Source organism: Heterodontus francisci, chromosome 9 (genome assembly GCF_036365525.1).
Source record: "Heterodontus francisci isolate sHetFra1 chromosome 9, sHetFra1.hap1, whole genome shotgun sequence".
Lineage (NCBI taxonomy): Eukaryota > Metazoa > Chordata > Chondrichthyes > Heterodontiformes > Heterodontidae > Heterodontus > Heterodontus francisci.
This window is the reverse complement of record NC_090379.1, coordinates 19,779,435-19,806,062: the sequence shown is the minus strand read 5'-3', so window position 1 is coordinate 19,806,062 and position 26,628 is coordinate 19,779,435. Positions and strand designations below refer to the sequence as shown.

General features: G+C 47.4%; 1 protein-coding gene across 3 annotated transcripts in view; it reads left to right on the top strand.

Moving 5' to 3' along the window:
• Positions 1–26,628, top strand: part of abcd4 (ATP-binding cassette, sub-family D (ALD), member 4) — a 41,200-nt gene that overhangs the window by 1,694 nt on the left and 12,878 nt on the right. Inside the window, exons 3-13 of one of the 3 annotated variants that reach the window (XM_068038656.1) lie at positions 1,251–1,378; positions 2,801–2,940; positions 4,018–4,134; positions 4,386–4,511; positions 6,694–6,744; positions 12,526–12,620; positions 14,392–14,513; positions 16,358–16,449; positions 17,243–17,335; positions 23,719–23,936; positions 25,228–25,319. In XM_068038656.1, coding sequence (XP_067894757.1) covers positions 1,251–1,378; positions 2,801–2,940; positions 4,018–4,134; positions 4,386–4,511; positions 6,694–6,744; positions 12,526–12,620; positions 14,392–14,513; positions 16,358–16,449; positions 17,243–17,335; positions 23,719–23,936; positions 25,228–25,319 — 1,274 coding nt within the window. Of the gene's footprint in view, positions 1–1,250; positions 1,390–2,800; positions 2,941–4,017; positions 4,135–4,385; positions 4,512–6,693; positions 6,745–11,219; positions 11,521–12,525; positions 12,621–14,391; positions 14,514–16,357; positions 16,450–17,242; positions 17,336–23,718; positions 23,937–25,227; positions 25,320–26,628 lie in introns of those variants that run through there. The other 2 variants (XM_068038657.1, XM_068038658.1) reach the window with 2 other exon arrangements.

Genomic DNA, 26,628 nt, shown 5'->3' with positions numbered 1-26,628 from the left:
ACTTGGTAAGGAAAGAAAACATTGCAGGACGACAGGGAAAGAACAAGGGAAAGTGGGAATAATTCGATAGCTGTTTCAAAGAGCTGGCACAGGGCCAGTGGGCCAAATGTCGTCGTCCTGTGCTGTACGGTTATAATCAAGGTGTAAATCAAAGAGTCCAAGTTCCTTAGCAAGAGATTGCAATTACTGACGTTCTGTTTTAGTTTCAGCCATAACAAATTGAGAGCAGCAACTCATTTCATGAATCCAGTCGCTGTCTAATTCTGATTCTGTTAATTTTAGTTGATCTCCAATGGATTTACACATTATGGTCTCTCTTTCTTGTGGCTGATGTTTTTGCTGGACTGTTTCTCTTTTGTTTTGCTTCAATCACTCTCTTTCCATTCTCTGCCTGTAACTCTGTTTGCTTCTCTCCTCTTTCCTACCGGTTGATGTGTTGGAGGCACTGGCTGCAGTCTACACTTGGGGTAGGGTGGGGAGGGGGGCTTACATGCAAAATGTGATGAGCAGAGGCTTCCTTCTTATTCCCTCCTCCAATTATGTCTGCTTCCTCCTCCGCTTTCTTAAGAATCAAGGAATATTAGAATACTGCAGTACCGAAGGAGGCTATTCTGCCCATCTAGTCTACACCAGCTCTGTCAAAGAGCCATTCCTCCACTCTTTCCACATATCCCTGTAGTTTTCCCACCTTCAACTATTAACCCAGTTCCCTTTTGAAAGCTACTATTGAGTCTGGATCCATCACCCCATCAGATCCTAACACGTGTTGCCTTTAGTTCTTTCACCAATCAAATAACTCTGTGCCATCTGGTTAGCGATCCTTCAGTCGTTGGAAGCACTTTCTCTTTGTTTAATTTCTAATTCATGTATTTTAAGACCCCATTGTTAATTCTTCCAATATCACCAATGTAGCCCTGTGTGGACTATTACCTCAGGATCCCTTCCTGTCCCCTTCAGTATCCCTTCTAATCTTTCCTCAGTACATACTGCTCTAGATCCAGGTAGACAGCCCACCCTTCTCTAAGTATTGTCCGTACAATGCACGTGACTATCCTCCTTCCTGAGGAAAGTGTCATCCAGGACTCTGTATTGAGGTGCAAACTGCCTCTTGTCACAGGTTGCAATGCTCTTGACCGAATACAAAAACTGACAGAAATCCTGATCTGAGAGATGGATTCAGCATGGAGCTCAGGACTGAGGAGGAAAGGGTGAGCAGTCCTGGTGTAACTGTATTGGTTATTTATTTACAGAGCAGCTGGTGATTTATCAGGTGGGAATTATCCCGAGCCACTTCTTCAAGGTTCTGGGTGAGAAAGACCTGGTTGGTTTTAAAAAGGTCACTATCGTAGCCGTCTGCCTCATCGTGGTCAACTCTGTGGTAAGTGATTGGTTAGTACCCAATGAAGAAGAGGAAGAAAACTCTATAATAAATAAAACGTCATTGTGGAGTGTCCCTGCTAGCATAGTGCCTAATGTGCACCCATTGTGGGGTGGGACCATGCAGTGTAGAAAGGACGCACATTTCTCTGTGATATTGCACTTACATTTTGGTTTAAAAGAAAATAGAGAGGTCACATATTATCTGGAAAATAAGAATCTAGATGGGTAAAGGAACAAAGGGATCTGGGAGTACAAATACGCAAATCACTAAAAGTAGCGACACATTTCAATAAGGACATATTTTATTAAAAAGCAAACCAAGCTTTATTAAGGTTTATTTCTAAAGGGATAAAATTGAAAAGTTCCCATCCAAGTCTCACACCATCCTGACTTGGAACTATATCGCCGTTCCTTCACTGTCGCTAGGTTAAAATCCTGGAACTCCCTCCCTAACAGCACTGTGGGTATACCTACACCACACGGACTGCAGTGATTCAAGAAGGTGGCTCACCACCACTTTCTCAAGGGCAATTAGGGATGGGCAGTAAATGCTGGCCTGGCCAGTGATGCTCACATCCCACGAGCAAATATTTTTAAAAGTGAAGAAGTTATGTTAAACATATGTAGTCCCTTGGTTAGACCGTGCTTGGATTACTGTATGCAATTTTGGTCTCCATATTATTGAAAGGATATAAATTTGTAAGAATGATACCAGAACTGCAAGGTTATACCAATCGGGAAAGGATGAACAGGCTGGGTCTCGTGAAAAGAGAAGACTGAGGGGTGGCCTAATAGATGTCTCTAAAATTATGATAAAAATTTGGTAGAGTAGGCGAGAATGTTTCTCATATGCTTGTCTAGCCTCCCCTTAAATGAATCTATACTATTGGCCTCAACCACTCCATGTGGTAGTGAGTTCCGCATTCTCACCACTCGCTGGGTAAAGAAGTTTCTCCTGAATTCCTATCGGATTTCTTGGTGACTATCTTATAGGGGACTAGAAGCCATCCATATAAGATAGTCAGCAAGAAATCCAATGGGGAATTCAGGAGAAACTTTTTTACCCAGAGAGTGGTGAGAGTGTGGAACACGCTACCACGTAGAGTGGTTGAGGCCAATACTATTGATACATTTAAGGGGAGGCTGGGCAAGCCTCTGAGGGACGAGGGAATAGAGGGATATGCTGATAGATGAGGAAGGATGGGAGGAGGCTCGAATGGAGCATAAACACTAGCATGGACTGGTACAGCCTTACCCCAGCAGCTCCTGGTTTTGAGGGGATAACCGAGGGTGGGCAGCAACCACGGGAGAAAAAGGAAATATGAGGTGAACGGTTCCTTGGCTGTGTGACTTGTGATGTCAGCATATGAATGTTACAGATTTACCCGTTTTCACTTCAGCAATGGATTTTCTCTTTCAGTTGAAGAGTTTCGACCAGTTCATTTCGAATTTGATGTACGTAAGGTGGAGGCAGAGTCTGACCATGGACCTACACAAGTCCTACTTCAGCAGGAAAGTCTACTACACTGTAAACACGCTCCATGATGACCTAGATAATCCGTAGGTTCTTCCCCGATTTAAAAATTGTTTATTATAAAGTGGGGGGTGAGGGGTTGGTTCTCCAGTTGGGTAAAGCAGTGAGGAGCTGAGCAGTGGAGATCAGGAATGTTCCGGAATCAGCCCCCAGGGATCTTAGCTGGAGTAGTTGCGGTGGCAACTCCAGTTAGCTCCAGTGGTAATGGGTTAGGAAGGGGAATATTGTCCATGGCACCTTGCCATTCGGTGACATTTCTGGGAAGACAGGAGTACAGGATCAGGCCCTACTGTCATTCTCCCCTGGAGAATATAGTCGCTGTCCAGACTGGGGTGGAGCTCGGTACTGGAGGATGGCTGATTTTTATGGAGCTCTAAACCTAGCAATGCAGTGGGGAGGAAAAGAAAGAAAAGACTTTCATTTATATAGCATCTTTCATGAAGCTTCAAGGATGCTTGCAAGCTTGACACGAAGGCCCTAAATATCCATTATCGCACCAGGGAGTCACTAGCTGGCGAAAGAGGGAAAGAGCGACACTGCTGTGCACTACCACGATGACCAGTTGCTACCACAGCCTGGCAACAGGCGCCAATACCGAAAACAAGAACTCGGAATCTCACTTGGCAGCTTCTTGTGCGGCAGCTGTGGCAAAAACCTGCCTCTCAGAAATTGGCCTTCACAGCCATCAGCAAAAGTACACCAAGAGAAGACACCCCACCTAAATGGATAGTTTGCTGCTTGTCCATCATCTTTCGTAGCTGGAAGGATGCCAATCATGACATCCGGACACCCCAAAAATGCTTCACAGTTTATTGAATACTTTTTTCAAAATTGTTGTCACTTTAAAGGAAGTCAATTTACAAATGGCTTGTTTATTGAATGTAATAGATGCCCAGGAGTGAGTTACAGACTGGAATCTAATGAGGGGCTCAGATGGTTTATATATAGAATAATGGATATCTGAGAGCAAGTTACAGACTGGAATCTAATCAAGGGGTTCAAAGGATTCTGTGACCCATGAGAGAAAGTTGAATGGGTTTAGACGTTCCTCTGAACCCCAGTATTGGATCATAGCCTAAGTCGTCTGTCTGTGTGTTTTACAGGGACCAGCGTATCAGCCAGGATGTGGAGCGGTTCTGCAGAGGGATGAGCACAATGGCCAGCAACCTCATCATCTCGCCATTCACCCTGGGCTATTACACCTACCAGTGTTTTTACAGGTAATGCAGAGAGAGGTGAGGTTGCTGGATGAGAGAGTCGAGTGTTGGCCTCTTCAGCACAAGACTTTAAGACCTATCTTAAGATATCTCACTCTGGGGGGGGTGCGGAATGGTAAAATGTAACTCCTCGTGTTAAATGGGTTTTTATTTCTTGCTCTGGCCCAATTTCCAGATGGAGTGTGGGATCCTATTTATAAAGTTATTTCCTTACTATTGGTTTTGTGTAAATTAAAAGTCGTGTTTGTTTTCAGTACAGGCTGGCTGGGCCCACTCAGCATCTTCGTTTACTTCATAATCGGCTCCATAGTCAATAAGACTCTGATGGGGCCGATCATCCCAACCCTTGTCCAGCAGGAGAAGTTGGAAGGGGATTTCAGGTGAGAATGTTTTCACTCTTCTCTAATCCCTCGTTTGGATTCTTATACCCCCTCCTCCCAGCTACTGGCTCTCAGCACTGTGCTGGGGCAGTGGGGGGGGGGGGGGGGGCTAGAAGGAAGGGCAGTGCGGGCTCTGAACGTTTCAGTGTGTGTTTTCCAGTCTGCTCAGTGACTGAGTTGACCAGGGAGGGAAATGTTCCCCTGCCCCCCACAAGCTCAAAGTCATTTATGCAGCTGCGTATAGTCATTCCACAAGTCCTGGCCAAAATGGGGATGATTGGGTAATTCCCCTGTCAGTCACGCCTGGCGACTGTACTGCTGCAAGCAAATAGGATTGATTTTATGCGCATAATTTGAGTTATATAATTATCCTCCACTCACTGTATTTTGCTGGATAAATATCCTTGCTTTTACCAAGAAACACTCGGGAGAGTTTTGGTCATGCGTCCTGTTTGCTGTAGTTGTAGAGGCTATGTTTAAATAGACTCTGCTGTATATATAACCGATTGCTGTAGTGCATAGAGACTCTGTTTAAATAGACTGCTGTTCAGTTAGACTCTGTTTGCTAATTAAATGAACTCTGCTTGTAAAATAGATCCTGTTTGCTGTAAGTCCTACCATGAATCCCATTCTACCTTTAACTCATTGACTAACACAGTGCTGTCAGTACTCTTTTTTTTTTAAATTGTTGTAGCTCAGTTAATGGGCTTAAACACTGGTCTGAACTGGACCCATTCTGGGTAGTTTGCAAACAACTAAGCTTTAGGCTAGTGGTTCCTGTACAAATATATATGCTATTTGGAGCTACACCACAGGGACTGCAGCAGGTTCAAGAAGGCAGCTCACCACCACCACCCCAAGGACAATTAGGGATGGGCAACAAATGCTGGCTTCGCCAGTGATGCTTACATCCCAAGAAAAAAAAAATTAAAAACAGCCTGGCTGGTGGGTAAAGGCACAGTCTGAATTAGTACTGAGCCGTGCAGACCAGGAGGTGGGGTTCAGCCCCCAGTTTGTGTTGAGTTGGGGGTTCTGCAGTTGGCCTCATCAAGGCACAGGGGTGAAATTCATCCAGAGTCCCTGCTTCAGATCGCCATCCAATGGCCCATCAAGCCTGCTCCACTATTCAAAACCATCATGGAACCACAGTAAGACAAGGAAGCACATCTATCCCATGCATCAGACTTGGTGTTTCTGCTTGCCTGTCTTTTCTTTGTAACATTCCAGGACTGCAGGGCCGTTCAGTGATAATGTTTCTGCCTCAGATGACAGAGTAGTTTAATTGTAAATGATTTTACCTCAGTTGCCAGTAGAATGTACTTCACCCTTAATATTACATAGACTATACAGCACAGAAACATACCAATAGGCCCAACTAGTCTGTGCTGGTGATTATAAACAACGCAAGTCTCCTGTTCGATCCTCCTCATTTCAACCTTTCAGCATATCTTTCTGTTCCCTTTTCTCTCAGTTGCTCACTTAGGTTCTCTTTGAAAGCGTCTAAGCTTTTTGCCTCAACCATTTCCTGTGGTAGCGAGGTCGCCACTTCTCTTGAGTAAAGAAATTTCTCATTTTCCGATTGGGTTTATTAGTAACTTCCTTGTATTTAGGGTCCCTAGTTTTGGATTCTCCCACAAATGGAAACATTCCCTCCAGATCTACGTTGTCCAGACCATCCATAATTTTAAAGCCCTCTATCAGGTCTCCTGTACGTGTCTTCTCTCTTCTAAAGACAGAAGCTCCAATCTTTCCCAATAGTTGTAATCTCTTAGTTCTGGCACCACCCTTGTAAAAAATATTGCTCTGTCTCCAGTGTTTCTATGTCCTTTTTATAGTATAGAGACTAGAACTATACACAGTGCTCGAAGTGTTCCTGACAAGGGTACTATACAAATGTAACATGGCATCACTAATAGTAGAATATTTTGCATCACTTGACAAGGGCATATCTTTAATAGTAAATGATTTTGCCTCAGTCGACAGAATGTACTTGACCTTTAATACTCAGCTTAGGCTGGCAGAGACGAGGCAGGTAACCCACCCATTATTCTGGTTGGGGAGAGGACATGGTCAACAAAAATATTTTGGAAGTTTCTGTCGGTGTTTTGTGTCTCCAAACGAGGAGGCGTTGCACCTTGTTACGGATGGGAAATTCTAACCTCTTCCTGTCTCTGTCCCAAAGGTTCAAGCACATGCAGATCCGTGTGAATGCTGAGTCAGCAGCTTTCTACAGGTAATGGTGCAGGGCCACGAGTCAGCAAGTTTCTGTGACTGAATGTCCGTAAAAGGACATCATCCCTCCTACTCGCGGTGCTGTTTAAGAGCTTGTGGGCTGTTTCGAAAGAACAAAATGTTAGAAAGAAAGACTTGCATTTATTTAGCAACCTCAGGATATCCAAAAGCACTTTACAGCCAATGAAGTACTTTTGAAGTGTACTCGCTGTTCTATGAAACTGGCAGCTAATTTGTACACCAAAACCTCCCACAAAGAGCAGCATGACAATGACCAGATAATCTGTTTCAGTGATGTTGGTTGAAGAATAAATATTGGCCAGGACACAAGGAGTACTCCCTGCTACTCTTTTAAATAAAGCTGTGAGATCTTCTACGTCCACCTGAGAAGGCAGACAGGACCTCGGTTTAACGTCTCATCCGAAAGACGGAACCTCTGGGCAGTGCAGCACTCCCTCAGTAATGGCAATGGAGTGTCTGCCTGATATTTGTGCTTCAATCCCTGGAGTGGGACTTGTACCCAAAACATTTTAACTCAGAGGCAAGTGTGCTGCTTGAAGAGCAGATTTGTTTCACAATGTTCTCTCGCGGCATTGAACATGGGGTATTGAGAGCAATTTTGAAATTTTCAGGTCTAGCGAGTTAGAGAATGGGGGATAATGGTACCATTGTAGGAAAGGGGGAGGAGGAGGCAAGAAGAGGTGGCTGGGAAGTTGGGGGGGGGGGGGGAAGGAAGGGAAAGGGGAATTCAGATCAACGTAGATGGGGTAATTGAGGCATGTAGCAGCCAGCCATTGGAAAGGAGAAGCACAACCGAGAGAGGGTTCTTGAGAGGATGCCGAGGAGATTTACCTGAATGGTTCCAGGGATGAGGGAATTTAGCCGCAAGGTTCAGTTGGAGAAGCTGAGGTTGTTCTCCTTGGAGCAAAGGAGGTGGAGGGCAAATTTGATGAAGGTAAAATGGATAAATAAGGTGGACGAAGAACAGCTGTTCCCACTAGCTGATGGTACCAGGGGTTTTTGACAAGAGATAGGGGGATCATGAGGAAGAACTTTTTTACGCAGCGTGTGGTAATGACCTGGAACCCGCTGCCCACGAGGGTGTTGGAAGCGGAGATGATCAGTGATTTCAAAAGGAACTTGAGGAAAATTAACGCACTGCTGTGGGGATTGAGCAGAGGAATGGGACTGACGGGGTTTCTCTACAGAGAGCTGACATGGACTTGATGGGCCGAATGGCTTCCTTCTGTGCTATGACGAGCAGTGTCGTGGGGTGGATGTTACTGTAAGAACTGATGAATTGGGGTAGATTAGCCTGTGAGATGGATCTGATGCTAGTGCAGAAGGGGGATTGGCAGTCAACAGGTGAACTGCAGCTTGTGAGGAGGGGGCGAGGTGGGTTGGAGCTGTTGGAAGGGGGTTGTAGCCTGGAGTGAATGAATGGGAATTTGAACCAGTGTCAGTGAGGTGGGGGGAAACATGAGTGTAATTCATGACTTGCTGTTTAGTGCTATTGAGGAGGGGTGCAGGGATGGGGGAGTGGGGCCGGTGGGCGAGCAGAAATCTTGCTCATCAGAGTGAGGGGAAGGGCCTGAGATCTTCTTGAGGGGACAGTAGTTGCTTAGCAGGGTGGGTGGGACCTAAGTCAGAGCAACTGGAGATTGTCAATAAAGGTGACCTTGCTGGAGCCACTCCCATCCCGGGAACAAATTATATATAAACAAACCCATTCTGGGATGCAGGATAGGAAATCTGTTGTTTGTATTCGGTAGCCACATGGTGGGCACATTATCATTTGCCGGACCTAGTCCCCTCTGGCTGTACCATCACCTGCGCTAGTTATTGACCATCGAGAAATGAAACTGGTCAGAGTAGCAACATAACATATCTCTTAAACATCAGCATGTCTCACACACACACACACACACACTGGATTATTTTGGAAATAGTGACTTTGATTGCAATGTTTAACATAGGAACAGGAGGAGGCCATTCAGCCCCTCAAGTCTGATCTGCCATTCAATTAGATCTTGACTGATCTGTACTTCAACTGCTTTTACAAGCCTTTGCTCCATATTCCTTGATGCCCTTACCTATCAAAAATCTGTCATTGTCTGTCTTGAAAGCTCCAATTGAACCAGCATCTCCAGCCTTTTGGGGGGGAATGTTCCAGATTTCTACTATGCTTTGTGTGGAAAATGTACTTCCTGAATTCACTCCTAAATGGCTTGGCATTAATTTTAAAATTTATATCGCCTAATCCTTGATTTCCACCATCAGAGGAAGTGGTTTCTTTGTATCTACCCCATCAAATCACTTTAACATTTTAAACACCTCGATCACATCAGTCCTCAGTCTTTCATACTGAAAGGAATACAAGCCTAGTTTATGAAACAAAGGTCATATATTGATGCTGTACGTCGATTTAGCTAAGGAGTTGGATTGCTTTTTGCATGTGCATTGTTCAATTGCCTTCTAATCTGGCCCTCTGGTTAAGCATGGGGAGTTTAGGAGTGCGCACACAGGTATTGTTTATAGGAACACGGTTGCCATGGGTGCGGATGACTGAATTCACATAGTAAATCTCGAGGTGGGAAGCTCCTGCTTGGTTATTAGGTTCAGGTTTTACAGTAGCAAGCAAGGGAGCATCCAATAGAGGAATTATTTAAAATGACTATTAAGATACATTTCTGGTATTCTAACAGTGGCAGCTACTGGCACCGAGATTACAGAGGCCACTTATTGCCCTCTATTGGTAAAAGTGCAGATCTGTGTATATTAAGGGATGCGGAGGGAATACAGGGCACGCACAGTGGGAATATCAGTTGTGAGAGACAAATTATGCAGTGTCACATCAACTCGTCAGACTGACCCAGCACTCAGAAGTTGAAACCCCCACTCCAAATATATTTTTAAATCTTCCAGAAAATGGTGTGCTCACTTTTAAAGCCACAGTGAGGGGCAAGCTGATGGAAGGGTTCTCACCTTTTTAAAGGGGGTTTGCTAATGGAAGTGCTCTCTATTGAAGTAGCAGTAAATGGCTCTGTGGGTAGCACTCTCACCTCTGAGTCAGAAGGCTGTGGTTTCAAGTCCCACTCCAGAGACTTCACAAAATCTAGGCTACTTTCAGTGCAGTACCGAGGGAGTGCTGCATTAACAGAGGTGCTGTCTTTCGAACGAGATGTTAAATGCACAAGATTATTGCACAATGTTCAGCACCATTCTCAGATACTGAGGGAGCCTGGACAACATCCAGGCTTCAGCTGATAAGTGGCAAGAACATTCACGCCACACAAGTGCCAGGCAATAACCAGCTTAAGAGAGAATCTAACCATCTCCCCTTGACGTTCAATGGCATTACCATCATTGAATCCCCCACTATCAACATCCTGGGGGTTACCATTGATCTGAAACTTAACTGGAGTAGCCATATAAATACCGTGGCTACAACAGCAGGTCAGAGGCTAGGAATTCTGCGGCCAGTAACTCACTTCCTGACTCCCCAAAGCCTGTCCACCATCTACAAGGCAGAAGTCACAAGTGATGGAATACTCTCCACTTGCCTGGATGGCTGCAGCTCCAACAACACTCAAAAAGCTCGACACCATCCAGGACAAAGCAGCCCGCCTGATTGGCACCCCATCCACCACCTTCAACATTCACTCCCTCCAGCATCGACGCACAATGGCAGCAGTTGTCCCATCTACAAGATGCACTGCAGCAACTCACCAAGGGTCCTTTGACAGCACCTTCCAAATCTGCAACCTCTACCACCTAGAAGGACAAGGGCAGCAGATGCATGGGAACACCACCACCTGCAAGTTCCCTCCAAGCCACACACTATCCTGACTTGGAACTATATCACCATTCCTTCACTGTCGCTGGGTCAAAATCCTGGCAGAATTCCTAACAGCACTGTAGGCTTACCTAGCCTCCAAGGACTGCAGCAGTTCAAGAAGGCAGCTCACCATCACCTTCTCAAGGACAATTAGGGATGGGCAACAAATGCTGGCCTGGTCAGCAACGTCCACATCCCACTGTGTATGACCAAGGCGGGAGCAATGCCCTGTCAATTCAGTCCCATCACCCCACAGGTCGCAGCATATTATTAAAGTTTCCCACCCAACTGGAAAACAGCCAAATTAAACTCTCTAATAACCCCCAGAATAAAACAGACCAAACCAGGTATCTTTAGACAACAACAAATTAACTATTTATTAAAACTAAATCTTAAACACTATTAAGGTAAACCTATGTTTAAAGACCTTATAACTTCTTATTTTAACCTAACTCTCCCATTCTCTCTCTCACTCAAAAATCAGCAGTTAACGGTTTAAAAAAAATGTATTAAAAATGAGCTGTTTCTTATGAATAAATAAATAACTGGGTTATAAGTCTTTGTGGGTTACACTCCTGATGGGTGAGGTATCCTAGTGAAAAAGTTAATCAAATGCCACTCTATGTCTCCAGGTGGATTTGATGAAACAGTCTCTTCTTGATAGGATTTCAAAGCACTTCGGCTGCAGCAGGCGTCAAACAGTTCTTTCAACACTGGGTATAACGATAGGTCTATGTTTGGATTTTAAAATTGGTAGATTTCAGTCGAAGCTTTACTGCGAATTCCAAAAAACACAAGTCAAGAGAGAATCAAGACTCTTAGATGGGAAGTAAAGAAAAAGGAATTTTGCTATCTCCAGCAATATGAATGTTCTCTTCAAAAAGGGATTTTTTCTCCTTGGGCAATTAACACAGCCTGTGGCTCATTGTAGAATTTCTGGTGAGTGAATTCTCTTCTTTCAAGGCAAGCATGCTTCGCTGGTGTCTCTCAAAACTGGTTTCACCCACAGTTAAATTGTTACAGTATACCATGTGACCTCTCCTGCTGTTGCCTAGGTACCAGGTGCAGCTGTGGCACACTGTGCCTCTTAGTTTTTGAAGACACACTGTTTTTAAACAGAGTCTTAAAGGCACACTGTCCCAATCAGAGAAGAAAATAAATAGATCCCGGACACCATGAATGAATAAAAAAAAAAACCGAGGCCCCGCCTTGCCTCTCAGGTGGGCATAAAAGATGAGTCTACAGGGAGTGGTGGCGGACCTGACCAGGAGCACCGCAGTCGGATCTGATCATTTCCTCCCAGACAGTGGATCAATGGATATTGTAGCTATCCCTACAATATTTACTCCTAATCACTATCAAAGGGTAGCAGAAATCTGGAAACTCCTCCCCCATCCCAAAGGCTGTTGACACTGGGTTAATTGAAATTTTCAAGGTTGAGCTTTTTATTCATTTAGAGTATCAAAGGAGTAAAAGTGGTCAAATGGAGTTGAGTACACATCAACCAAATGGAGGGGCACATTCAAGAAGCTCCTCCAGTTCCAATGTAGTGGGCCTCCACCATCGGGAATCAGCTAACAGCAGTGACTGGAGATTAGAACAGGGGCTTTCACAGCCTGGATGCCTCAATTCTACACCAGGCCTTTAATTACAAAGACACTGCTGCCTTATCGATCCTGGGAACAGGGTTCCAGCTCCTTTCTCTCTGCTGGACAGAGCATGTGCATAGATTCAGGGCAGCTGCACGCATTTATTACGGAGGAGTGATGGGGAGAGGAGTGTAGGAGTGGTGTGTGGGAGGGACGATGAGGAGAAATGTGCGGCAAGGGGAAATGATGGAGAAAAATAATGGGAAGGGATGTTGGTTGTAAACCCTTTCGATGCGAGGAGGAGCCTCTTTAAGGTATCTTATGAAATGATTTGACATGATGTGTGCGGTTACAGAGCAGGGAGAGTGGAGCACATGAGGACTAACTGGAGACTGCAGGACCTGCTGCAAACACAGAGGGAGCTGATGAACAGGGAGCTGTGGCTGTACAGTGAGTACACGTGGGGACTTTGTGTGTACAAAGTGACACGCGGGGACTGTGTGTGTGCAGAGCGAGCACACGGGGACTGTGTGCAAAACGAGCATGTGGGGACTGTGTGTGTGCAGAGCAAGGACACGGGGACTGTGTGCGCAGAGCGAGCACGCGGGGACTGTGTGTGCGCAGAGCGAGCACGCGGGGACTGTGTGTGCGCAGAGCGAGCACGCGGGGACTGTGTGTGCGCAGAGCGAGCACGCGGGGACTGTGTGTGTGCAGAGCGAGCACGCGGGGACTGTGTGTGTGCAGAGCGAGCACGCAGGGACTGCGTGTGTGTGTGCAGAGCGAGCACGCAGGGACTGCGTGTGTGTGTGCAGAGCGAGCACGCGGGGACTGTGTGTGTGTGCAGAGCGAGCACGCGGGGACTGTGTGTGTGCAGAGCGAGCACGCGGGGACTGTGTGTGTGCAGAGCGAGCACGCGGGGACTGTGTGTGTGTGTGTGCGTGCAGAGCGGGAACGCGTGGACTGTGTGTGTGTGTGCGCAGAGCGAGCACGCGGGGACTGTGTGTGTGTGTGTGTGCGTGCAGAGCGGGAACGCGGGGACTGTGTGTGTGTGTAGAGCGGGAACGCAGGGACTGTGTGTGTGTGTGTAGAGCGAGCACGCGGGGGACTGTGTGTGTGTGTGCGCAGAGCGGGAACGCGGGGACTGTGTGTGTGTGTGTGTGTGTGTGTGTGTGTGTGTGTGTCTGTGTGTGTGTCTGTGTGTGTGTCTGTGTGTGTGTCTGTGTGTGCGCAGAGCGAGCACGCGGGGGACTGTGTGTGTGTGTGCAGAGCGGGAACGCGGGGATTGTGTGTGTGTGTGTGCAGAGCGAGCACGCGGGGACTGTGTGTGTGTGCAGAGCGAGCACGCGGGGATTGTGTGTGTGTGTGTGTGTGCAGAGCGAGCACGCGGGGACTGTGTGTGTGTGTGTGTGCAGAGCGGGAACGCGGGGATTGTGTGTGTGTGTGTGTGTGCAGAGCGGGAACGCGGGGATTGTGTGTGCGTGAGTTTGTGTGCGTGAGTTTGTGTGCGTGAGTGTGTGCAGAGCAGGCACGCGGGGACTGTGTGTGTGTGTGTGTGCAGAGCGAGCACGCGGGGACTGTGTGTGTGTGTGTGTGTGTGTGTGTGTGTGTGTGTGTGTGTGTGTGTGTGTGTGTGTGTGTGTGTGTGTGTGTGTGCGCAGAGCGAGCACGCAGGGGACTGTGTGTGTGTGTGTGCGTGTTTGCGCAGAGCGAGCACGCGGGGGACTGTGTGTGTGTGTGCAGAGCGAGCACGCGGGGACTGTGTGTGTGTGTGTGTGTGTGTGCAGAGCAAGCACGTGGGGATTGTGTGTGTGCAGTGAGTATTTGGGTTGTTCACAGGGGTTACACCGAACGCAGTGCGCGTGCAGCATTGCATCATCATCTCTCTCTTTCCCAGTAGCATGTGGGCAAACCGGGTTGGGCAATAAATGTGGCTTTAACAGCCGTCGATGAATTAAGGGGAAGTTAGATGATTATATGCGGTGAAAAGATTTGAATGCTTTGCTGATCGAGTGAGATGAAGTTGGGTGGGAGGAAGCTCACGTGGAGCATAAGCACTTGCAGTGACCAGTTGGGCCGAATGGCCTGTTTCCGTGCTGTGAACTCAACATAATGGCATCTGCCGCAGCCCAATAATAAATCTCTTCACGGGTGACCCCGCCCCTCCCCGAGATAGCGCCTCCTTTTTAACACCTAGTTAACATTTTCTCTCTGTCTCCCTCAGTTGGGGTGAACCTATTTGATTACCTGGGCAGCATCATCAGCTATATCGTCATAGCGATCCCCATCTTTACTGGACTGTACGACGGCCTTTCCCCAGCAGACCTCATCGAGTTGGTGAGCAAGGTACGATCCAGGGCTTTGAGTCGCAGCTTCCATTTAAAGAAATCCACGTGGAAATCATCGGAAAATAGTTTCCTAGTCTTTTAATGTATGCTGAATTTATATACGTATCTCTCTCTCCACCCCCCCATAATATATACATTCCATCCCTCCCTCTTCGAGTTCTTACTCTCCTCCCCTGTTGCTGCTGTCTCTCTGTCTTTATCATGTTCTTGCTGTATCCTGTATAAAGATTGAATCAATGTTCACATTGGGGTGTCAGTGGATAGGTCTATTGTTTATATTTTTTCCTACCAACTCTGACCCATTCCTGAACCTGTACCAAATTCCTGTGCTGCCCCGGTTGCCTAGGTTACAGAAGCACCAAGCTATTCAGAGGGGGAAACCATCAGGTCGAGACTCTGGGATTAACTGATCTGAAGCACTTGCTGTCCACAGTTGAATAGCCTGTCTGGGCACACAGTATTATACATGGAACCAAGCCTTCAGTCAGAGTTGGCAACTTCAGAAGAGAATTGGGAGAAAGTTGGGAAGCGAGTTGGTGCGGTGTGGGGTGGGGGGGGGGGAATGGATGGCGGGGGTTGGGGGGTGGGGAGCGCGGTTTGGATTGGGGTTGCCAACTCTGGTTGGTGGTATTCCTGGAGATTTCATCATGCGACCTCCCGCCTCGAGGCACCCCTCCCACCATTGGTCCATCCTCCAGACATAGTACCATCCTTGGCCATTAGTGAAACAGCCCTTTCCCACCCCGACCCCCAATCTCCAATATTTTTATAACTTGTAAGTGAGCGTCTCGAAAGAAAATGAAAAGAAAATGCTATTTTGTTTTTAATCGCTGTGATTTTTTTTCTCTGGAGATTAATCTTCCATTCCTGGAAACCGGTGAAGGAAGTAGCGTTGAAATGTAGTCACTGATACAATGTAGGAAACACCCAGGCTAAGAGCAGGATTTAGAACTGAGGCAGAGGACCATTCATCTGATTTAAAACCCCTTCTCACACCCCGCCCCAACTTAAATTGATTTGAGATAGGGAACCTATTCAATTAATTTATAAAAGCAGTGTTTCCGATCCCAGCAAGACAAATAGGATGAAGTCACTGGTAGTTTGATTCAAGATATGGGTCAGCTGTGATCTCATTGAATGGCAGAACAGGCTCAGCAGGGAGGGCTACTCCTGTTTCTAATAAGCCTGCTGTCTACTCAGAAGCCTGAGGTGATATTTGCAAAGTACACCACTGGGTGGTGGTGCAGGATGCAGCTGTGAGAATAGTGCCTTATCCCGAGCCCCACACCGTCTGCACCAGCTAGACCTGGGATTTATTCCTGTTTCCTGCAGGATTAAGAGCTGTCCTGGGGCGTTCATTATTTTTCCACCAACATTTTCCCCTGCCCTTGCCTGAGGTGGGGGTGGTGGGGCTGATGGATTGGGAGTAGGGTTGCCAACTCTGGTTGGATGTATACCTGGAGGTTTTATCACTTGACCTCCTGCCTGGGCAAACAGCCTTTTTCTCCACCGATTTCCAACATTTTTGTAACCAATAAACGAAAGCTTTCCAAGAAAATGTAAATAAACACGCAATTTATTTTGATCCCCTGTGGTTTTTTTTTCTTCCTGAGGTTACTCGCAGCAGCGTCCAGGAGATTAATCTTTAATTCCTGGGATCTCCAGGGCAATCCTGGAGGGTTGGCAAGCCTGCCCAGGCTGAGCTCCAAGTGAGGAGAGTGCAGCAATCATTATCCTGCAGGCAAACACGAAACGTGCCTTTAGACAAATGGCGCCTGCACCTTTTAAAAGTGTGAGCTGAGGAGCCAGTGACCTTTCCCTTTTCTCCTTTCCATTTCACAGAATGCCTTTGTGTCCATCTACCTGATAAACTGCTTCAGCCGACTCATCGACCTTTCGACAACTGTGTCTGACCTCGCAGGCTACACACACAGGTATGAAAGTGCACAGACTGTCATCTGTGAGCAAGGGAGGGAGAGAGAATGATGGAATGAGAAGGAGCAAATGAGAATGGTGGGGTGGGGGGAGGAAGATGGAAAGGTGGAGAGGATGGGATGGGGGCACGGAGAGGATAAGGGAGGGGGGTGGGAGAGGATTGGGATGTGGGAGGGAGTCAGAGTGGATACAATGGGGGTGCAGAGAGGATGGGAATAAGGGAGGGAGAAAGGATGTATCCATGTTCAATGAGAAATCCCTTTCTACCCAAATGTTCAATCCAATAGCAAAATGAAATCTTTCCCTGCCAAAGATTTAACTTTCTCCCTCCGATTTTCTTCCCTGTTTTCTGGCGCTTGCTCATTTTTTGGGGATCCTTGAATTCCATGGATGTCAACAACCCAGGTTTCACCCAGGTGGTCATTCTCCATTGTGAGTCTAGACGGGGAGGGAGGTGGAGCTGATCTATGTCCTGTCCACACCTGCTGCTCACATAAGCAGAAGCCTTGGTAGCTTTCCTCAGATAAACATTACTGGCTTCCCTCAGTAAACCTGGACACATCCACTGCTGGATAAGGAACACCTGGCCCAGAGGTTCTGTATGAGCTGTGACCAGCGCTGAGCCCTGTAATCAAGGGCGACCTGATGATGGACTTGCTGTAAGGTTCTAATAGTGACTCAATTGGTTATTGTAATGCAGCTCATGATATTGATTAGTGACTGTTAGGTTCACTGCTCGTGTTCCACAGATTCTCAACTGGGATTTTTTTTTAATTTCTCTATTACTGACAGAATTGGAGAGCTGCAAGAGGTGATCAACAAACTCTCCAAATCACATCAGAAAAGCAAAGAGTCTCCAGGCAAAGAATTGTCGGATTTTGAAGAGTAAGTCTTACCAAATAGATGGCGGTAACCCATTACCATTGCCACCTTACAACACTGGCTCTACAGCACACCACAGAACTTGCCTGTGTTATACTCCCCAATAACCACCACCACCAGAAGTTATCTCATTGTTTTCTTTCACCCGTTAGTGTTGTCAGATATTCATTGCTTCTCCCTCACTAGTATTGCTACGTACAGTGACATTTTGTGCTTTCAGCTGCCAAGGCCCGAAAGCCTGGGATTCCTCCCTAATCTTCTCCTTTAGGACCCTCCTTAAAATCTACCTATTTGACCAAGCTTTTGGTCTCCTTGCCCTCTAAAGTTCCCTCCTGTCCTAGCCCTGAACTCTCATCTTTCTCTATTTTCTCTCCAATCTCCCCTCATGCCCTCACCATGCTCCACTTGTCTATGAGACCCACCTCCTCCTCCCACGATCCTATTCCCACTAAACAGCTCTTAATAATAGTCACAGATGACCTCCTCTGTGACTGAGGCAAAGGTAAACCTTCCATCCTTGTCCTTCTCAACCTGTCTGCAGCCTTAGACGCGGTGGATCACACCATTCTCCTGCAACGTCTCCCGCTGACATCCAGCTGGGTGGGATTGCACTCACCCGGTTCCACTCTTATCTATCTAATCGCCTGCAATGGCTTCTCTTCCCACTCCTGCTCCTTTTCCTCTGGTGTCCTCCAAGGATCTAGCCTTGACCTCTTCCTTTTTCTCATCAACATGCTGCCCCTTGGCAACATCATCTGAAAACACGGCATCAGTTTCCTCATGTACGCTGACGACACTCAGCTCTACCTCACCACCTCCCTCTTGACACCTCTGCTGTCTATAAATTGTCAGACTGCTTATCCAACATCCAGTAGTGAATGAGCAGAAATTTCCTACAATTAAATATTGAGAAGACTGAAACCGTTGTTTTCGGTTCCTGCTTTGAGCTCCGTTCCTTATCTACCAACTCCATTGCTCTCCCTGGTAACAATCTGAGACTAAACCAGACTGTTTGCAGCCTTGGTTGTCATATTTGAGTCTCAGATGATTTTCCGACCACATATCCACACCATCGCTAAGATCGCATATTTCCACCTCCACAGCATCGCCCGTCTCTGCTTGTGCCTCAGCTCATAGAAACATAGAAAATAGCAGCAGGAGTAGGCCATTCAGCCCTTCGAGCCTGCTCCGCCATTCATTGTGATCACGGCTGATCATCCAACTCAGTAACCTGTTCCCGCTTTCGCCCCATATCCTTTGATCCCATTAGACCCAAGAGCTATATCTAACTCCTTCTTGAAAACATACGATGTTTTGGCCTCAACTGCTTTCTGTGGCAGCGAATTCCACAGGGTCACCGCTCTCTGGGTGAAGAAATTTCTCCTCATCTCTGTCCTGAAAGGTTTACCCCATATCTTTAAACTATGACCCCTGGTTCTGGACACCCCACCATCGGGAACATCCTTCCTGCATCTACCCTGTCAAGTCCTGTTAGAATTTTATAGATTTCTATGAGATCCCTCTTCACTCTTCTGAACTCCAGCGAATATAATCCTAACCGACTCAATCTCTCCTCATACATCAGTCCCACCATCCCAGGAATCAGTCTGGTAAACCTTCGCTGCACTCCCTCTATAGCAAGAACATCTTTGCTGTTGCTGAAACTCTCTTCAGTGCCTTTGCTACCTCTAAATTTGACTATTCCAATGCACTCCTGGTCGGCCTCCCTAGTTCTATTCTCAGTAAACTTGAGGTCATCCAAAACTCTGCTGCCAGTGTTCTAACTCAAACCAGTTCTCATTTCCCTATCGCCCCTGTGTTCACTGACCTACATTGGCTCCTGGCTGAGCAAGTCTCGATTTTAAAGCAAAGTGACTCCTGACAACGCAGTGGCATTATCAGACTGCTCCGAGCTGCGCACATGCGCAAACAGTGAAGCCTGTGTCTTGCCAGGACTAACTGGTGCATACGCGGGAAGACGTCATTAGCTACTTGCTCCCCCGCCCTCTTCCTCCCACTCCGCTACTCTCTCCCACCCCATTGGCCTCTCTCCCCACTCGGCCAGTCGCTCCAGGCCTCGACGCTCCCCGCCTCTCCCCCACAGTCCCCCCACTCCTCCATACCGGCCACTTCCCCCCCCACCCCGCTTTCCAGCCGCTCGCTCCCTGATCCTCGCTTCTCCCCAACCCCGCTCTTGAGCCGCTTGCTCCCCGCTTTACCCCACCCCCAGCCGTTCTCCAGCTGCTCGCTCCCCGCTTCCCTCCTCCTCCAGCCGCTGGCTCTAGGCCTTGCCGCTTTCCCTCCTCTCGGCTACTTGCTCTTACGTGTCGCCCCGTCACCCCTCGCGGCCTGCCTTGCTTCCTCGGGCGGCGCTGTCGGGAACAATTGAAGATGGGAGCAAGTGGCCAATAGCAGGGAAGTGGCTTGGCCTGGAGCTAAAATCTGGGGGAGGGGGAAGCGGAAGGCGAGCAGCCAGAGAGCAGGGCGGGGGGGGGGGGGGGTGGGGGATCAGGGAGAGTGCGGCTGGAGAGCGGGGTGGGCGGGGGGGAGGTGATGCGGGGACCGAGCAGCCGGGGAGTGGGGTTGGTGGGGAGGAGTGGGGAGAGAGCGGCCGGAGTGCGGGGTGGGGGAGGGGGGGAACGAGCGGGTGGGGGGGGGTGGGTGCGGGAGGTGAGCGAGGAGCTAGGAGAGAGCGGCCGGAGAGTGGGGTTGGGTGGGGAGGAAGCGAGGAGAGAGCGGCCGGAGAGCGGGGTTGGGTGGGGGGGAAGCGGGGAGAGAGCGGCTGGAGAGCGGGGTTGGGGGGTGGGGGAAGCGGGGAGTGAGCAGTCGCAGAGCGTGGTGGGGTTGGGGTGGGGGCGGGAAGCGAGCAGCCAGAGAGCAGGGAGCACGTGGGGTGGGGAGGGGGAATGTGATGTGGGGAGCGGGGAACAGTTGGCTGAGGGGAGGAGAAGTGGGGGAGCAGTGGCAAGGTCTGGAGCGAGCGGCTTGGGTGGTGGGTGTGGGGGGGAATGGCGAGGCTGTAGCGAGTGTGAATGTGCGGTTTGGGACAATGGGAGATTGCGGAATGAAGGGGGTGGGGCAGAAATTCAGGGTTATTTCCTCCATAAACTTCACAGTGCAAATGTTGACTTTACCGTCACATAGAAAGTTGCTTTACATTCCAAACTTCAATGGCCGTATCATACCAGAGTTCTGTCTTTGTCAAAAAAAATCAAAACAGTTGAACAGGAGGCATCCAAGAAATTATACAAATGAAGCAATGGCAGGAGGGACTGTTGGGAATGGGATGGAGGTGGCGATGGCGACCTTTGAGGGGATTTTCAGGTTGAAATTGTTCTTCTGTGATAAATTGAGCAGCGCCATCTTTATTCCTGGCAGGTGCCTGAGAGGTCACAGACAGTGACTTTTCAGTGCAGAGGCTGCATTTGTGCATGTGCTAGTATAGCACCGCCTAGTGGTTGCATTGTCAGCAAACAACCATTTTAAAATTCTCATGCTTGTTTTCAGATCCCCCTCTGTGACCTCACCCTCCCTAGCTTTGTAATCTCCAGCAGCCCCACAACTCCCTGAGATATCTGCGCTCCTCTAATTCTGGTCTATTGTGCATCCCTGATTTTAATCGCTCCACTATTGGCTGCCGTGCCTTCAATGCTGGGACCCTAAGTTCTGGAATACCCTCCCTGCGACTCTCTATCTCTCTTTCTTTCTTTAAGACACTCCTTAAAACCTCTTTGACCAAGGTTTTGGTCATCTGCTCTAATATCTCCTTCTGCAGTTCAGTGTCAAATTTTGCTTTATAACACTTCTGTGAAGCACCTCAGAATGTTTAACTACGTTAAAGTTGCTGTGTAAATGCAAGTTGTTGATGGCATGGGAAATGCTGACATAAGTTGTTTTGATGAAGTAAATTACAAATATACGATTTCTGCTGGTCCCTTAGTTGGTAACTGAAACATATAAATTTAACAGTTTCAAAGCAGGTTTTTTGTTAGGCAGACAGTTTTTAGGATATGTAATGGCCTACCAGAAATGGTGTTGGAGGAGAAATATAGATGTTAAGGGGGAAGTGGTTAAATATTTGAAACAGAAAAATATGAATGTGTACAGGGAACATGCAAGGGAATGGGATTAAATGGATAGCTCTTTGAGAGAGCTAGCAGAGACACAATGGGCTGAATGGCTTTTTTCTGTGCTGTAAAAGTCTGTGATTCAAAAAGTATAGTTTTGTTATTGAAATAGTCTTGCCCGAGATCTGATCTGCATCAGTCAAGCTTCGTTATTGTCCTTGTGGACACTACCTAAGATTTTAACTCAACAAATCCCTTTTATTAAGAAAGCAAAATGTTCATCAGAGAGGAGACATCTTTGCCCAGGTCATTATCTAATGGTCCCACTGGAGAGCTTGCATGTGGATGTTAGGTAAAGACAGGGATGGTCTTGTCTGCTTTTCCCCTTCCCATTGGAGACGTATTGTCTAGGACCACACACTAGGGACTGTGGTTTTGGGTGGGAGCAGGGGGAGCTGCAGTAAATAGCCACCAACAGGAACAGACAGACTTTATCCATTCTGCATGGGGTGGATTAGAACTCCCGGACCATTGCACCATGAACAGAAATTCTCAAGTAATATCCCTGGTTAGCACCACGCATGGCCATGTGTGTCATTGGCTGTTTCATGTTTAATCATTTTGCAGCAGCCTTGAGTTCCATCTATTACATGGGTGTTACGACCGAGGCAGGAGGAGTTCACTGTTTATTCTAGTCCCACTTCTCCACAGGTCACAACATATATTTAAATTTTCCCACTTACCAATATGGTCAATCATATACTCTATTTTTCCCAGAATAAAACACACCACCAGGTTTCTTTAATAAACAACAAAATTATTGGTTTATTATAAAACAAGTCTTAACCAGTAGTGAAGTAAAGCATAAACACACAGATTGAAATATTACAGTTCCCTTTTTACCTTAGCCCCTCACAGTCTCTCTCACACACACACAGACCGATTAATCGGAAAAATAAGCCCACTTAGGCTGAGTACTTGATCATTCATGAAGAAAAAACAGATGAGATATGTTGTGTTCCAAAACTGGCATACAGTCTAGCCTCCGAGTACACGTAGACAGGTCACTAGGATATTTTAGAACAGTACTTTTCAGGCAGCATTGGGAATTAATTTAGCAGGCTATTCTTCAAAGATAGGAGACAAGATGAGTTGACACAGTGGACTGCTCAAGATCTTTTAGAGAGATGCTGGAAGGCTGAGCTGGGTTGTGGTCTTCTCTCCTTCCTTAGGAATTCTCTTCTTGGAAGCTGCAGGCTTTTTAAAGAGATAGAACAGACTGGGCTAAGCTGGAGTTCTGTCCTCCAGTTTTATTTTTTAAAACCCCTACCCCTTTTAAACAGTTCATTCCCAACTCCAAACAATTCAAAAGTGAAACCCCAAACAGAAAGTCCACCTTCTGACCTGTCACTTCTCTGCTCACATCTTCCCCAGTTACCAGAGTTTCTGTTCTATTTTTAACATGAGTCATTTGACAACCAGTAAATGTTGTCAAACAAGTCCTTTCAGCGTTCTCTTGATGACCCACTTGAAAAAAAATGGTCCAATATTTCTTCAGTTTGACAATGAATTCCTCAAAAAATATATTTAACAAAAACAGAAGCACTTTCATAACAGTGGTTTTGATAACAAACAGCTCTGCCAGGTTTCATTTGCAAACTATAGACAAAGAGGGACTTGTATTTCTATAGCTCCTTTCAGGATGTCCTAAAGCACTTTACAGCCAATGAAATCTTTTGAAGTGGAGTCACTGTTATAATGCAGGAAACATTGCAGCTAATTTGCACACAGCAAATCTCTCAAACAGCAATGTGGTAATGACCAGATAATCTGTTTTTGTGATGCTGGTTGAGGGATAAATCTTGGCCAGGACACTGGGGAAAACTCCCCTCATCATCAAAATATTGCCATGAGATCTTTTACATCCACCTGAGAGGCCAGACAGGTCCTCAGTTTAGCATCTCATCTGAAAGACGCCACCTCTGACAGTGCAGCACTCCCTCAGTACTGAAGGGACAGCCTAGATTTTTGTGCTCAAGTCTCTGGTGTGGGACTTGAACCCACAACCTTCGGACTCAGAGACGAGAGTGCTATCCACTGAACCACACAGCTAACACGTGTAAGTGAGATGCTACCAAAGTTGTTGGCTGCTGTAAATCAAAATGCCTCACCCCTGCATATATTCATCTACAGATGCGCACACACGCATGTTTATATGTTTACTATGTACGATACACTCTCTCAGTTTGCAGTGATGGGGATCTTCAGGCCTTTCAGAACTGACAATAAGGCTAACACTCTCATTGTGATCTTCTCCAGTGACAGTTTGGACTCGGGAGAGGAGGAGCAGGAGTCTGGTGACACAGCTTTTATCCTGGAGCAGGTGTCCTTTACTGCCCTGTCCTCCGAGGAGCTGTTGGTGAGCAACCTAACTCTGAAGATCGCTGCGGGGCACAACCTCTTGGTAACAGGCAACACAGGCACTGGAAAGACCACTCTGTTACGGGTCCTGAATGGACTATGGGAGACTGCCCATGGTAAGATTTCACCAGTGGCGTGAAACCATTGCAGCCGGGGCAACGCACCACCCTCTGGCCAAACCTGTGTTGATGCCCTTCCCTAAGCAGGCGCTGAGTTGCTTGCCATCTTGTGTGTATTATTTTTCCTCCCAAGAGGAGACACATCACCTGTCCTTGCCTCTAGCCTAGCTGTCTGAGATTTGGAGCTCAGTTCTGACGTAAAGCCACCAACCTAAAACGTTAACTCTTCCTCTCTCCACGGATGCTGCCCTACCTGCTGAGTATTTCCAGTGTTCTCTGGTTTCAGTTTGGAGTTCAGTGGCTGGGAAAAGGCCAGCATCCTTGTCACTCTGTAGGGCAGGAGTTGCATGTAGCGCCATGGGAGCATCATCCTTCCACAGTCGGAGCTGAGGAGGATGTGAGACAGAGGAACCCTAGTTAGGCCCCAACTGGAGTATTGTGTCCAGTTCTGGTCACCACGCTTTAGGAAGGATGTGAGTGTCCTTGAGAAGGTGCAGGGGAGATTTATCAGGGATGGGGGATTTTAGCTACAAGTTTAGGTTGGAAATAATAGGATTGTTCTCCTTAGAGCAAAGGAGATTGAGGGGCGATTTAATAATGGTGTAGAAGATTATGACAGGCTTAGAGGAGCTAGTCAAGGAAAACTGTTCTCATTAATGAATTGTACAAGGACTAGGGGACACGGATTGAAAATTTTGGGCAAGAGATGCAGGGGGAATATGAGGAAGAGCTTTTTTACGCAGCGGGTGGTAATGACCTGGAAATCGCTACCTACAAGGATGGTGGAAGCGGAGATGAACACTGACTTCAAGAGGAAATTGGATGGCCACTTGAAGGAAATTGACTTGAAGGGCTACGGGGATCGAGCGGAGGAGTGGGTCTGACTGGATAGTTCTGTGGAGAGCCGGCATGGACTCGATGGGCCAAGTGGCCTCCTGTGCTGTAAATGACTCAATGACATGCTCTTGGTTTTGTTGATGGAGTGAATATCCCTGTTATCATATGATGTTGCTTTCTCTTGGAGCTCCACCAGGCCTGGGCAACAGGCAAGGGGTGATGGCCTCCTCTGCCCCCCCCCCCCACCCCACCCATTGCAGACACCATAGGGACAGAGAGGCAGACACAATATTACAGCTGATACAACAGCTCAGCAGCTTAAAGGACCACCAATCATTGGTCTTGCAGCTCCATTTTTAGAATTGGTTTAAAACCATTGGTTCTTGGATCATGTGCATTGCAGTTGAATCAAAAAGGTGGGTTGTTGAAATGCCATGCTATTTGTTTGTAGGGTCTGTCCGCATGTTGACTTGCTTTGGGCCCCGTGGAATTCTCTTTCTTCCCCAGAAACCATATTTCACTGATGGAACCCTCCGAGAACAGGTAAAATGATGGGTTACATTTTGAGCCTCTCCAGTCCGGCATGGACAGGAGGGACGTTGGGGTGGGGGTAGAGGGGGGTGAAGGTGAGGCAAAGGTGGGGTTGGGGCAGAGGGAAATTGGAGTGGGAGGGTAGGTGGGGTTGGGTGTTGGAGGCAAGGTGAGGTAGGACAGAGGGGAATTGGAGTGGGGAGGGAGAGAGGGGAGTTGCATGTTGGACAGGAGTTTGGGGCAAAGGGTGAGGTAGGGTTGGAGGGGAGGCTGGGTTAGGGAGTTTGAGGGGGGGGGAACAGAGGGAGTGTGGAGGGTGATGGAAAGAATTGGTGTTGTGGGGTGGGGGGTAGCTGCCACACTAGATATTTAAAATATTGAATATTCCCCCATGTCGGGTGTGGAAAAAGCCTTTTCCATTACAGGTTCCCTGTCACATGACCCTGACCATGTTGATCAGCTGCTACAGGAGTTCTTTGTTTTATCTCCATTCATACAACAATGACTTGTATTTATATAGTGCCTTTAATGTAATAAAACATCCCAAGGTGCTTCACAGAGGCATTATAAAACAAAATATAACACAGGGGCACATTAGATATTTGGTCAGATGACCAAACATTTGGTCAAAAAGGTAGGTTTTAAGGAGCATCTAACAGGAGGAAAGCGAGGCGGAGAGGAGTAGGGAGCGTATTCCAAAGCTTGGGGTCTAGACAACTGAAGGCACTGCCACCAATGGTGGAGCGATTAAAATCAGGGATGCTTAACAGGCCAGAATTAGAGGAGCGCAGATATCTCGGAGGGTTGTGGGGCTGAAGGAGATTACAGAGATGGGGAAGGGCCAGGCTATGGAGGGAGTTGAAAACAAGGATGAGAATTTTAAAATTGAGGTGTGGTTTAACTGGGAGTCAGTGTAGGTTGGTGAGCACAGGGGTGCTGGGTGAATGGCTTGTTGCGAGTTAGGACACAAACAGCAGAGCTTTAGATGACCTTGAGTTTATGTAGACTGTAGGAGGCTAGCCAGGAGTGTGTTGGAATAGTCAAGTCTGGAGGTAACAATGGCATGAATGAGGGCTTCAGCAGCAGAGAGCTGAGGTGAGATGGAGACAGGCAACGTTACATTTTTAGTGACGGCACGAATATGTGGTTGAAAGTTCACCTTGGGGTCAGTTATGACACTGAGGTTGTGAACAGTCTGATACAGCCTCAGACTGTTGCCCGGGAGAGGGGTGGAATCAGTAGCAAAGGAGCGGAGTTTGTGGTGGGGACCAAAGGCTTCGGTCTTCTCAATATTTCCCAATGGAGGAAATTTCTGCTCATC